At 54.7% G+C, this 13,994-nt stretch overlaps 1 protein-coding gene across 5 annotated transcripts in view; it reads left to right on the top strand.

The window, feature by feature from the left end:
• The window catches only part of SCN5A (sodium voltage-gated channel alpha subunit 5), a 76,941-nt gene that overhangs the window by 61,727 nt on the left and 1,220 nt on the right, over nucleotides 1-13,994 (top strand). For 3 of the 5 annotated variants that reach the window (XM_006910784.1, XM_006910788.1, XM_006910785.1), the window contains 8 exons: nucleotides 1,237-1,410; nucleotides 5,137-5,259; nucleotides 7,010-7,291; nucleotides 9,476-9,529; nucleotides 10,158-10,295; nucleotides 10,953-11,057; nucleotides 12,235-12,505; nucleotides 13,965-13,994. The exon at nucleotides 13,965-13,994 is cut by the window's right edge and continues 1,220 nt beyond it. In XM_006910784.1, the coding sequence (XP_006910846.1) occupies nucleotides 1,237-1,410; nucleotides 5,137-5,259; nucleotides 7,010-7,291; nucleotides 9,476-9,529; nucleotides 10,158-10,295; nucleotides 10,953-11,057; nucleotides 12,235-12,505; nucleotides 13,965-13,994 (1,177 nt within the window). Of the gene's footprint in view, nucleotides 1-1,236; nucleotides 1,411-5,136; nucleotides 5,260-7,009; nucleotides 7,292-9,475; nucleotides 9,530-10,157; nucleotides 10,300-10,952; nucleotides 11,058-12,234; nucleotides 12,506-13,964 lie in introns of all 5 variants that reach the window. The other 2 variants (XM_025046036.1, XM_006910787.1) reach the window with 2 other exon arrangements.

Here is a 13,994-nt window from a genome sequence, read left to right as displayed (position 1 = left end):
ATATCTTTTAAAATTGTGAGCTCACATATGTGTACACAAATAGTGAGTGTCAGTAAAGATGTTCTCCAGGTGCTGGCAATGGGTACTTTAGTGTCATGAAACTGGAGGTGCCTTTTATTCCCTTTTTCATAATTTCTTTATTTTTTAATTTTGTATAAATAATAAAGCACACCGTTTTATCATTAAAAAATACACCAAAAACATTTTTAAAAACAGAAATTAAAAATACACCTACTTTTTATCTTGAACGACTCCCCAAGTCCATTTTGGGACCTGAATGACCCTGTCGTCCTGTGCTCACGGACCGGGGTAGCCCTGCGTCCTCGGGCACTGCCGCCAGCGCTAGCTACCTGATCACTGCAGCTCGCAGAGGCCCTGCAGGCAGACAGGCCGGAGCGGCAGGTGGAGGCAGCTCCCCAGGGCCCTTGGTGACGCGTTCAAGTTGCCTAGACTGGGAGCCTCAGAGCACACTCTGGATGGGGAGCAGGCACAGATCAGAGGCTGGAGGTAGAAGAGGGCAGCTGGGAGCCATCGCGGTTCCTGTGTTGGCTCTGGAATTTGGGCGAGGCACAAATGAGGACCTGGAGAAAGACAGCTTCTAGCATTTATGAACTTTGACTCCAGGCTTGGCTTATCTAGTCCTGTGTTTCCTAAACTTCATGTCTACAAACGGCTTTTACTGTCATTTATTTAAAATTTTGCTTTAGATCGACTCATTGTTGGTTTTGTTGTTGTTGTTGTTGTTTTTGGTTAAATCAATTTACTGTAAAGGGAAACTTTTTATGATTGTTGTCATTGGAAACCAAGTTACCAATGAAAAGTCTATGGCTGTATAAAGTAAAACAAAGTAGAATGAAGAAAAGTTTTATGTTGTTTCCAGCAGGAAGCTGTGAAGTGAGCCTCACACCCCTCTCCTTGTTAAACTGGCAGATCAGCAAGTTCTAGAAAGGTCTTTCAAATACACTAGCCCAGAACTGAGACTTGCTCTTTAATGTCGAGGAAATAGCGTTCTCACTACACATTCTGCCTTGTGTCCACACACCACGCCAGGTCATTTCATGGCCCACATGCTCCTTGGAAAGCTTGCCGATCTCACCTGGCACTGACCGCGTCCAGTAGCATCTCCTCTGCTCCCTGCCCTCCTGGGCAGCGGTTACTCTTAGAGATGAAGCCACGTGAAGGGCGGAATTGGCCAGGCTCAGGCATCATGTCCACCTTGTTCGGCCGGCTCTGCAGGCCTTCGAGGACATCTACCTGGAGGAGAGGAAGACCATCAAGGTTCTGCTCGAGTATGCCGACAAGATGTTCACCTACGTCTTCGTGCTGGAGATGCTGCTCAAGTGGGTGGCCTACGGCTTCAAGAAGTACTTCACCAACGCTTGGTGCTGGCTGGACTTCCTCATCGTGGACGTGAGTGCGGCACCTCAGGGGAGCGAGGAGGGGGAGGCCTACTGCCGGCATGACCAGGGGCCGAGGCAGAGGGACGGAGGGACAGAATGGCAGGGCTGGCAGGAGTCAGCAGGCTAAAGTGGAGGTGCTCAGCTGGGGAAGGGGGCCAGAGTCTGGGGTCACAGAAGGGTGACCTGGGCCCTCTCATCAGAACCCCCAGTCTGGGGAGACAGAGGAGCAAGGAAAGACCTGGGCCTTGTTCTCAGGAGCCCCCAGCCTTCTGGAAGAGACTGGACCCACCACACGAAACAGCATAGAGCAGTCCAGGCGGAGGTGTGAGCCAGGCCAGGAGTGGGAGCTTCCCCTCTCAGAAGTAGGGGAGCAGACAAACCTGTGTTATAGCATTGACCACGGCATGTTGTGAAATGTCTGTCAGGCCCACTAGACACACAGCCAGTTAAGAGCCTCTGCGCCCACACACAGGAAGAGGCTGTCTGCACAGGGGATAGAGTGAGCCAAGGCAGAGGGGACAGGGTCGGCCAAGAGGTGCTGGGCAGGCAAGAGAGATCCTCCTGGCCCAGGGAGAACATATCATTTGGGAAGAATAAGTGGGAGCGGAGGTGCCGTGAGGAGGAGGAAAGCCATGAACGCTGGCCGAGGCGTTCTGGATGCTGCCCGGGTGATCAGGTAGCTGGCAGGGCTTGCCTGCCCGGGCTGTGTCCAGGGAGGGCCTGGGGCAGGCGGTTGGCACATCCTCTGAGCACCCAGTTGGCAGATGGAGTAGGAAGCCCCTGCCCCACAGATACCCAGACCCCAGGACACTGCTGGGTGCCAAGCAGGGTGAGTCCAGGGTCCAGCAGGGATGCTGAGCACAGTCAAGTGGGAGAGAAGCCAGAGGAAGGAAAATCAGACCGAGTGCGGCAGCCCTGGATCTGCGGTCCTCAAGGGCAGAGGGAGCCCGGTAAAGGCAACAGGCTCAGGTGAGGACTCACCTGGCTGTGGCAGGTCCGCAGAACAGAATGTAGGTCAGGATCTGCAGGCTGGGAAGAGCTTTCCAGAAGGCACCCATGGCTTCGGGGCTTGGCCTTAGGCTCTGCCCACCAGCAGGGGCTGTGTTTGCAGAAGAAGTTCAGGCCTGTGCTCTGTCCCCACACCCTTCTCAGAAACCAAAGGGAGGGACTCAGTGCTTCCGAGGCTTAGCCAGGGGTCCAGGCTGGGTGGAAGGTCAAACCTTGAGTGACTGTGACAGAGAGGCTCCTTAGCTCAGAGTGTGCTCAGAGACACAGATCCAGGGCATTAGACCTCCAGTCCAGACCTCTTCCTATCACCCCAAGTGGCTGAGAGGATGCTAATGCTGGGGTGAGGGCTGCCGGGGTGGCAGAGAGGGAAGGAGGGTGCTCTAGGCGCCTTTACAGCCTGGAGCCCATGAGAGGAAGGAGAGGACCCCGAGGCCTCCCTGCCGTGGGGCTGTGGGAGGACCTGGGGGCCTGGCAGCCCCGTCTGGATGCTCCCTCACCCAGCTGTTCCTGCAGCTCCTTGGGAAGTGAGGCCTGCTGAGGGACTGCCCCAGGGCAGGCCAGAGGGAGTCTGCAAAGACTTCTGGGGAAGGCCACCCACACCCCACCACCAGCCACCTTGAGAAGCTCAGCTGAGTCTGGGCAAAGGGGGCTGTCGGTGCTTCCTGCCCAGTCCCAGTATTGGACAGTTAGCCCGTGGAGAAGGAAGCCGAGGCTCGCAGCAGAGAAGGGCCTTGTCCAAGGTCAAGCAGAAAGAAGTGGGTGCTGGAATCCAGCTCTCCCGGCACTGGCCATGCTTCCCCCACCCCCACACCTCATGGGAAAGGAGGTCTTCAGGCCTCAGATTCTGGAAAAGGCAGTTTCCAGGATCGGTGCATTTTTTCGTTCAATAAATACTATGAAGCCTCTATGTGCAAGCGCTATCGTAGGCACTGCAGATCTCAGAGAGCAAAACAGACAAAACCCCTGCTCGCATGGAGGAAAGAGACTGCAAGCAATACACGTACTAAGTAAGCCGCTTTTTTATTATGTCAGAAGATGAAGAAAAGGGAAGTCGAGAAAGGGTGAGGAGGGCCAGGACGCCTGGGGAGGGGAAGATGCAGATCACAATTCTAAGGAGGCTGGCCAGGGTGGGCCCACTGAGGCAACGTTTGAGCAGATTTTAAGGAAGTTGGGGTGAGCCAGGCTGACGTCTGCAGAACATCCCGAGCGGAGGCTGGAATGGCAGTGCCAAGGTCCTGTGGTCAGCGTGTGCCTGGCGCTCTTGAGGAACTACTGGAGCAGAGTAAGTGGGCAAAGCGGGTGCGGGAGACGAGGCCAGATGCACGAGGCAGAAGGGGTGCAGCCTTCGGAAAACAGGTGCTTTTATTTAGAATGAAATGGGGAGACATGGTAGGGCTTTGAACGGAAGGATGACACGAACTTAGTCGTGATATTAAAAGATCACTCCGTGGGGAAAGAAAGGGGGAGGGGACGCGAGTGGAAGCAAGGACCGCTACGGCCGTGATCCAGGGGCGGCCGTGATCCAGGGGCGAGATGACGGTGGCCCGGGCAGGACGGTGGCAGCGGAGGTGGTGAGAAATATCTGAACTTCCGATGTATTTTGAAGACAGAGCCAACAGGAGATCCTGACGGGCTGGATGTCGGGTGTGAGAGACTGAGAGGAGGCAAAGGTGACGCCCAGGCTGGTGGCCTGAGCAGCTGGCAGGGTGGAGTTGCAGCAACCCGGATGGGGGGTGGGGAATGGCAGTGGGGAGGGGCGAGCTTCGGAAAGAGCGGAAGCAGGGGTGGCCTCTGGGAACTAGGCAGGCAGACCGGCCCCTGGGGCCCTGCCCTCAGGATGGGGTCTCTGGGAGACACCCCTCCACCTCTCCAGGGATGGGGACCCACAGGCTGACGCCTCGTGGGAAAGCTGGTCTTCAGGCCCCAGTGTCTGGAGAAGGATGTGAGGTGAGTAGGGTCAGCACAGAAGGTGATCCTGGCACCTTCCTCCTCCAAACCCCTCCGCCCAGCCCACCCTCGCCCAATGCCTCCGAGCCTTGGAGGAGGCTGGGGGAGTCAGGCAGCCCCTCACCACCCCCAGGCTGCCTTGAGTGCCGAGGTGCTACTAATGGCAATTGCAGGCGAGGTCAGGCATGAGGCCATTTCCAACCTGTGATCCCAGACCCGCAGTGAAGTAAGAGAGCCTGGATGCGCGTGGAGCTTTAGAAGGATAAAATCTGCGGGGTGGAAGTGCCACGGTGGGGGCGGGGCCGAGGAAACAGCGCTGAGGCTCCCGTTGCCCCAGCGTCTTCCCCGGGCCTCCCGTCTTTGAAGATGTCGGGATGTTGCCAAGGCCAGCCTTGGGGAAATGCCCCAGGATAGCTCGTCTGCTCATGCGCAAGGCAGAGCGGTCCTGCCCTCCCCCAAAGAGGCAGGCCCAAGAATTTGACTTAAAACAAAACACATGGGGACCAAAAGCCCAGGCTTTGTGTCCCTGCTCCTCCACACCAGCAGGTGGCTTTTGAGGCTCCCAGGAAAGGTCTGAGAGCCAGAACACCCTTGGGCTCGCCCCGAGCCTCCTTGGCCCCAGGAAGCTTGGCCCGTGCCTGTGGAGATGCTGCTGCAGGGGACAGTGAAGACTGGACGCAGAGAGGCCTGCTGCTCTCACACCCGGGCTGTTTCAGGTGGGCCGGGGCCCTTCCACCTGTCTCGGGAGCTATCCCCATGGCCCTTACCTTGCCTCCCACAGGTCTCGCTCATCAGCCTGGTGGCCAACACCCTGGGCTTCGCCGAGATGGGCCCCATCAAGTCACTGCGGACACTGCGTGCGCTCCGACCCCTGCGAGCCCTGTCACGATTTGAAGGCATGAGGGTAAGAAGCGGGGGCGGGGGCGCTGCCTTCTCACCAGGCAGTGGGAGGTGGCTCCACTGAGGGGACTCTCAGGCTCACGTGCTGACTAAGCAGCCGGCCTGGCGCTGGGACCGTGGCCCCTGACTTGGTAGGAGCATAGGGCGGAATCTCCAGGAGAGGCATGGCTGAGCTCAGGGACACTCGGGGGGTAGAGGACATCCGTGAGGGCCAGGAAAGCACTGGTCAAAGGAGAAGCAAAGCCCTGGCGTGTGGGCGTCTTCACTGCAGCCCAGCCCCACTGGCCTTGGGCCCCCCAGCTTTTGCTCTCCCGTGGGACCTCATCTCTGTGTGTGCCCCCATTGTGTGTGCCCGTGTGCGTCCCTTGCCTCCTGGCACACATGGGCCACCTTCCTTCTGTCTACAATGGGCAGCAGGTAGCGTGAATGAAGCAAGAAGGAGCAAACTGTATTCTCGCTATCAGTTTATATTTGCTTAGTAAACTCTTGTGCATTATTTTCTAAGTGTAGAGCCCAATGCATCTTTCAAGTCACCAAGTTTTACTGAAGAATGTGCACATGTAATGCAAATTTAAAATCCCGTCAAAAAACACTACCCAAAACACATAGCTAGAAAATAAACGTGTGTGTGTGTGCACATGCACACGCATTTTGATTTTACAAAGCGCACACAGTTCTGTGTGGCTTCAGCAGACAGCAGGCACCGGCACAAAGCCCCATTTGGTGGTTGGTTTTGAACTTTGCCCACAGCCCCAATTCATGGAGAAACAAATGGCTTCCTCACATATGACTAATCCAACCTAAGTTAAACGTCTCTTTGGAAGTAAGGAATTTGATCCCAGAGGGACATGGGCGAGATGCCCATCACCAGTTGCCTCTGCTGAGGCCGTCGGCCACCAAGCCAGCCAGGAGCTAGTGAGGGTTGGGTTTCCCACCTGGTTCTCAGGTTCATCACGCCTGCTGGGGAACCAGGGACCTCCTCTCATTTGCCTGTGTCAGCATTGCCCACCTCGGCCCCCGACCCACCCCACAGCCCTACAGCAGCTTCACTTCCAGGTTGTGTGGCAAGTAGGACAGCTGGGTACTCGGTTAGTGGAGTGAGACACCCTATATGCCTTTGCCCAGGAAGCCTCTCCTGGGTGTTGTGTTTCTGGAGGAAGAGCATGAGGCAGTCGCTCTGTAGGGTCAAAGGGCCACTCCCTGGGGGGTGGGGGGGAGGTGGAGGCACCAGGGAGCATTCGAACCACCCGCCCTCTCAGCCCTGCTCCCACGGCAGCATTGGAGAACTGTCAGACACCCTCCACACATACCACACGGAGGTCCCTGGGCACACTTTAGGGGAGAACACCCCCAAGCCAGTAGCCACAACCCCCAAATAAACCAGAAACTTAGCTCAGAGAATATGTCTCCAGAAGCCCTTTCCCATCAGTCTCTGGCATACTCAACTACGGAGACCCTGTTGAAAATTTGGCTTGAAGGTCATAGATTCGGGCTGGGTGAGGAAGGGAAAGGCAGTTGTCTGGATTCCCGTCAGACTGCAGGGTGCAAAGAGAAAGGCGTGCGTGCTCTCTCACTCCCTCACCCCACGCCAGGGCACCAGCCATGCGTTACCCTTCCTTGGGGCCAGGAAGTGTTCCCGGACAGGGGCCTGTAGCCAGGGAGTTCCGTAGGTTGCCGGGAGGGATGGATGGTCTTGAAAAAGGTGTAAGCTCTGGGCACCCCCGGGAGCTGAGTCTCTTCTCTGTCCACTTGAGGTTGTGGTCAATGCCCTGGTGGGCGCCATCCCATCCATCATGAACGTCCTCCTCGTCTGCCTCATCTTCTGGCTCATCTTCAGCATCATGGGTGTGAACCTCTTTGCGGGCAAGTTTGGGAGGTGCATCAACCAGACTGAAGGGGACCTGCCTTTGAACTACAGCATTGTAAACAACAAGAGCGACTGTGAGTCTTTCAACGTGACTGGCGAATTATACTGGACCAAGGTGAAAGTCAACTTTGACAACGTGGGGGCCGGATACCTGGCCCTTCTGCAGGTGGTAAGTCTCAGAGAGGAAGGACTTGCTTCTTCCCACTGGTTCTCCAGCAACAGGCACTTTCACTCATGGTGTGGGCTGGAGGGGGACAGTGTGGCCACTCTGGTTCCTCACGAGAGGGTCAAATTGCCCAAAGGAGGCTAAGGATTCTCCAGAGACTTCTTGGCTCCTTGGGAAGCCCCCAGATTTTCCACTCTAGAGCAGACGCTACATTCTCCAAGATGCATGGCATGGGGGTTCAGCACTGCGGCTGGACCAGCCCCCCAGCCAGCAGTCAAATTGGCCTCCTCATACTATCAATTTGGCAGTGTGATGGTGCAGGTTAAAAATGAAAGACCACAGATACCCAGGGATGGAACTATTGGCCAAATTATGACTCTGTCCACCCCTCTTTTAGTGATATCTCCTGCATTATTTAAAAGAATATATTTACTTTCATCTCTGATGTGCAATTTGTGTGATATTTAAACACATGGCCCTACCCAGTCTTTCCAAAATTTTCATTGGTTTGTGAAGACAGTGGCTTCAGTGATTATAACGCATGCCATAAAATTATACTATGGATAGCCTTGACAACAGAAATGCAAACAGAACAAATAAAGCTGCAGCTTGCTTTTCTTGCTATCCCAATCTTACGCCCAGACACCTGTGTCTGGACCTCAAGGCAGAAGAAAATTCAGTGGGACTCTCACCTGAAAACTCAATGCACATTCGCTCACACCTCCACCCACCCCTTAAGTCCCAGTAGGAGCTTTCTCCAAAGACCCTTGAAATACCTCATGGAGAACAAGATTAGAGCCTGAGAGCTTTCTATCCCTGTGACTGTACCTCTGAATGTCATAACTTGGAAGGAAAGGCTCTTCTCTTGTAGACAGAAGAGTCTGCCATTTCAGGCAGAACCATGCAGTGGCTGGAAAGAATTCAGTCACAGGCATCTCATAAACTTGCGTGGTCCCCAGCAGTTTCCAACGCATTTGCAGGCCTCTCTGGACAGGTGAGGGCCTCGTGCACAAGGAGCTGAAATAGCTTGCCTTCTGTGGGGCAGCCTCAGTTTCCCCTTCTGCCCTGCCTGCCTCATAAAAACTCTCAGACGTGGAAAGTTTGTGCGGACAAGCTTGTACCCTAAAAGGAGGCTCAGGGTGGGACTGGATTTTGCCAAGGACCCAAGTGAGACCCACTGGGCGGTCAGGTCCCACCACCAAGCCTGTCTCCCAGGCACTTTCTAAATCTTCACAGCAGCCCAGACTGGGGCAGACAGCGCAGCGAGCACCAGGGCCCTGTCTCAGCCAGCCTCCCTTTTTACTGCCCTGCTGTGGTGTGCTTGAGCCAGCTTGTGTGGGCTCACGAGAGCTCATTGTTACATTTTTAGACATTTTGCAAGCTATTATTAAAAATTATATTTTATCAACTTATAATTAACCAAATGATATTAAAACAAAATGAAAACTCACCATTACTGTTTAGTATCATTTATGCTCTTGAGGTTATTACGTGTAGTGTACCGTGGAAGTGCCGTAATGCTATGTTCTTGTGCGTCCCTTCCCAACTCTGCATCAGCGACAGCACATTAACAATGCGAAATCAACCAGGGCAAGAGGATTTACATCGGGGAAACTGGCAAACCCAACCATCAGGGCTTTTTTCTTCTGGAAGCCATTTGTGTACCATTTATGCACACACCACTAATAAAAGGTCCCCCTTAAGTTCAAGGGAAAGTTGGGATTCTTCAGGGACCTTCTCTGAAAGGCTGTAGAGCAGAAGCCACAAGGTTCTCTGAGGTGCATGACAGAGGGGACCAGGTCAGCACTGGGGTTCGCCTTAAGCCAGAACAGAGAGCCCAACCCGTACCTCTCCATCCCTGACACCTGCTACAGGACTCTGTGCTGTTTTCGAATCTGAAATGAGTGTGCATCTGAGGCCTCATCAGTCTCTCGGCCAACATCACGAGGCTTATTCCTCCACTGTGTGGCCTTCTTGGGGTGTCTGCTCTGCCGGCTACCCCTCCACCCCCAGACCTGAACGAGAAAACCTTTTCCTGACCTCCCAGCCCCCTGCTGAAGGGTTGGGGGGCGCTGCTAGCTTCTTGCAGGCAGCTACTTTCTGGCCTCCCCTGTCCGAACAGGAGCCCCAAGTAGCTCAATCGATTCAGAGTTAAATGGTTTTCTTACTTTTGTCTCTTCCTTCCAGGCAACATTTAAAGGCTGGATGGACATTATGTATGCAGCTGTGGACTCCAGGGGGGTAGGTCACCATACCGGCCTTTCCCACCAAGTCGAGCACCTGAGGCTCCCAGCTGCTTGGCCACTGGAGACTCAGTGTCTGCATCTGAAAGCCCACCCCACACAGGCCAGATCTCCAGTGTCGACCTGGAGTCTGAGCCTCTCTGGAATGCCCAGACCTGGCCTTGGAGCAAGGTTGCGTGGTCTCCCAAGGAGTCCCAAAATTCTCAAATTTCTCAAATTAAATTCACTGTAGTTGACTTGAATCTTAAATCTTACCCCAGGAGGATGAGCTGGAAGCAACAGAGATTCAAATCAAGCTTCTCTGTCCTTGTGTACCATGCAATCACATTGACAGTCCACTGAAGACTGAGAGACGCTCCATATTCTCAAACCTCCCGCTGGCCCAGGGTCAGAAGCCATGCAGTGACACTGTGCCAGCTCTGAGCCCAGCAAGCCTGCACTCCTCACCTGCCACCGTCCACTCTCCTCAACGCCACCCCCAGCCACTCGGGCCCTGCTTTGTGCTCACACACTTGTGCTCGTGACCTTCCTCTGGACACCCCCTCTCTCCCCCACCGTGGACACCCCCAGCCAGCCCGCCCCACTTCCTGCCTGTCTGATCACTCTGTCTGATTTCTCCTCCTTAGTATGAAGAGCAGCCCCAGTGGGAGTGCAACCTCTACATGTACATCTACTTTGTAGTGTTCATCATCTTCGGGTCTTTCTTCACCCTGAACCTTTTCATTGGTGTCATCATTGACAACTTCAACCAGCAGAAGAAAAAGATACGTGGAACACAGGCTTCCCCTGGGCCGGCAGGGCTGGCAGCCAGGGGACTGAGGAGCCATTCTGGCTCCTGGCCCCATCTTGGCCTTCTGTTGGGGACAGTCCTCTGCCTGCTCCAGCTGCAGTGGGGTGGGAAAGGGGTGCGTCCATGATGCAACATGCCCAGGCCTTCGAGAGTGTAGCGAGGGGCCCTACATCTGCCTTAGTCTACCTGAGAGATGAGGCTCCTGAGAGAAGCTGGGTGAGGGTGGGGACTCTTCACCTGGTCCATGATCGGGGGCAATGGGTGAGGCCTGTGCAGAGGCCAGGATCCTCCAGGAACTCCATGAGAGCGGCAATGATTGGTTTGCAGGCAAACCAAGTGGGCAGGGAGAACGTCCAGCCTGGCTATGTTGGGCAGGGCAGAGGGTGGGGGGTGGGTACAGGATTTGCAGGTCCCAAGGTGACATCTCGAAGTGAATAAGAACAGGGACCCTGTAAAAGCAGGTTTGAAGAGGACTCTCTGATGCAGGATAGGGACGTACTTTTCTCTACCGGGAGAGGCAGTGAGGAGGAGGCTGACCCCGGCACCCTCACTGAGGAGACAAGATCCCTGTGCCCTCCATGCCGGAGCCTCTCAGAACCCCAAAATGAGTCTGGTGCCTGTCTCTCTGCACTTAGGGGGCCAGGACATCTTCATGACAGAGGAGCAGAAGAAGTACTACAATGCCATGAAGAAGCTGGGCTCCAAGAAGCCCCAGAAGCCCATCCCCCGGCCTCTGGTGAGCCAGGCTCCCAATTTAGCAAGCGTGGGGAGGTTCTGCTGGGGGAACCCTGCGGTGCCCTCACACAATACAGCCAACTCTCAGGGCCTCTTCATGGTCCTTCTGCCCAGCCTGGGGCCCTCGGCCAGTCCAGAGAAGGACGGGTGCTCTCAGGTGTCTGACCACACACAGCGGTCTCAGTTTCATGGAGATAGGAAGGCACGAGAAGGCTGTGACAACCAGGGGGTGCTCCCCTCCCAAGGGAACCCGTCTGCCTCTAAGTGAGCCCTGGCCTCCCCTGCAAGGGTGCAGGCTTTCCCCAAGGATGGCAGGGCAGCCTTCACAGCCCCTACCCCCAGTCATGGCCTCGTCCTTACAAACCCCTGAGTGGTAGCGTCCCCTGGTGGGTAGGGTGCTGAGTCCTCTGCCAGGCTGACTTTCTTGCCTGATCAAACTGTTCTCCAAAAGAGTGTGTGTGTGGGAGCAGGGCACGGGTGGAGCAGTACTCAAAGTAATTAGGTGACACAACCTAAATCGCTCGCTGGTAAGTAGTAGTAGCCCCGGTTTTTTATTGAATTCATCAATTTCTTCTGATTCTTTCCTGTTCACCACACTGTGTTCTAGGTTACTTGTGTGTGTGCGCGCGCGTGTGTGTGCGTGAGTGTGCGCACATGTGTGTGTCTGCATGTGAGAGAGCGTGTGTATGTTTTCACTTATTTATAACCTGTCTCTTCCTCAAAACAATATGGGGTGGCTTACAATTAAAGACATACATAAATACAGTTAGCAGAATAAATAAAATCAATTCCTTAAAAAGAGTGGAGAAAACGTGTTAACCTGGAGGCCGATACAATTACTAGGATTGAACTTTAAATTTGACCTTGAGCCTTCGGACAGCGGGAACGAAAGAGAAGACCAATGAACAATGTGCTAAGAAACTCCGAGGAGGAGGAATCCCTTCCCGAAGATCCATCAGGGAAGGTCTCAGGGAGGAGGGGGCCTCAGGGCTGGGCCCTGAAAGCATTTCAGCGGGAGAGCGAGGCTGTTTCAGTCTCCTGACTTCTTCCTCTCGGCGGGGTGTTGGCTTCCCCAGAGAATGGAGTAGGAGAGTGGGTGATCTGGGCCCGGAGGAGCGACAGGGGGCCCACTAGCCCATGGGGTCCCTGCTGACCACATCCTTTGCCCTCCTTTTTAGAACAAGTACCAGGGCTTCATATTCGACATTGTGACCAAGCAAGCCTTTGACGTCACCATCATGTTTCTCATCTGCTTGAACATGGTGACTATGATGGTGGAGACAGATGACCAGAGCCCTGAGAAGGTCAACATCTTGGCCAAGATCAACCTGCTCTTCGTAGCCATCTTCACGGGCGAGTGTATCATCAAGATGGCCGCCCTGCGCCACTACTACTTCACCAACAGCTGGAACATCTTTGACTTCGTGGTTGTCATCCTCTCCATCGTGGGTGCGTATGCCAGGTGGCTGGACAGAGAGGCCCTCCCCAGGTCAGGTCTGTCCTCCAGCCCTGCATCCGTACTTAATGCCAAGTACACCCGAGGCGCCTTCGTCCTTTTCCGGCTGCATTCCTGACCTCCCCTCCCTCCAACACACACACAGAAACACACCCTCAAGCTCCGGACCCTGCCCCCATGGAACTCTGCCTTGGGGGGACCGACTTACGCCTTTCCACCGTGTGAAGCTCCCACCTTTGGTGGAACTCAGAGGGAAATGCAGGGGCTGAGGCAGGGGCTGCCGTGGCCACGGCGATGGGCAGATGCTTAGAACCTGGAAGCAGGGTCAGGAAACGCTCTGGACGGCCCCAGGCAGGAGCGAGAGAGAGAGCATGCCCAGTGGGACGAGAGAGCAGCTTTAGAGAATGCAGGATGCCAGCAGCAGGAACGGAGCTGTTGAGGGACGATCTTAGAGGCTTTGAGAAGTACAGCATTTACCTCAGAACACCTGCCGGTTCTGGGGCTCGGCCACCCAAGAGAGGTACATTTAATAGGTCAACTTGGAGCCAAAGTGTCTGAGCCAAATCCTGGCTTCTCACTGACCCAGTGGCAACCGGGATAAGTTACCTCACCTCTCGGTTTCCTCTTCTGGAAAGTGAGGATGATGGTATCAGCTTACTTCCTAGGGTGACTAGAAGGGCTCAGTAGATGATATAAAATGCTCGGCCCAGTGCCTGAATAACAGTAAACACTGGACACATGTCAGCCAGTGACATCATTATTATACGAGGTGTCTGGAAAGGTCACTTGGGTCAACATGAAGGAAGTTAACTTCATCCTCTTTTATAACTTCCATCCCTGCTCCCTAAAACTCCCAACCCAGAGTAATGAACAGAGGTGGGGAAGCCTTGGAAGCCAGCAGAGTTGGGAGGCTAAGAGGCAGCAGGCATGGCGTGTGTGTGGCAGCGGGGGCGGGGGAGTTGTTGTGCTGGGTTCCAGCCAGCGCTTCTTGTACTTCAACGTGCCCATGAATCAACTGGGTTTGTGAAAACTCAGGGAGTCTGGGAGGTGGGGCGGAGCTATGGTTCTGCATTTCTGATAAGTGCCCAGGAGATCTCAAGGCTGCTGGTCCTCAGACCACACTTTGAGTAGCAAGGAGCTAAAAATCCTGGTCCAAGCTAGGCCACCAAGATGTTGCGCACGTCCCCTGAGGCCTCAGAATCCCTGATCTAGAAGATGGGCTTCATAGAACTCTGTCGTGCAGGTATTCTCAGAAGACGAAGGAGCAAAGGTACTTTGCAGAGGATGTGGGGCCTGCGAGTCCTCATTTTCCAAATCGAACGCAGAGATGGAGATTCAGAGAGGTGGGGGTCTCCCTGGCTCCTTGCAGTACAGAGACCCCACTCAGTGAAGCCGGGCTGGAGGGAGGACACAGATGCCATCAGTGGCCACGGTCTCTGTTGTTTCCCACAGGCACGGTGCTCTCAGACATCATCCAGAAGT

This window comes from Pteropus alecto, unplaced genomic scaffold (assembly GCF_000325575.1).
Source record: "Pteropus alecto unplaced genomic scaffold, ASM32557v1 scaffold354, whole genome shotgun sequence".
NCBI classification, from domain to species: Eukaryota; Metazoa; Chordata; class Mammalia; order Chiroptera; family Pteropodidae; genus Pteropus; species Pteropus alecto.
Note: the sequence above shows the minus strand (reverse complement) of the source record. Positions and strands in the feature narration are given on the sequence as shown.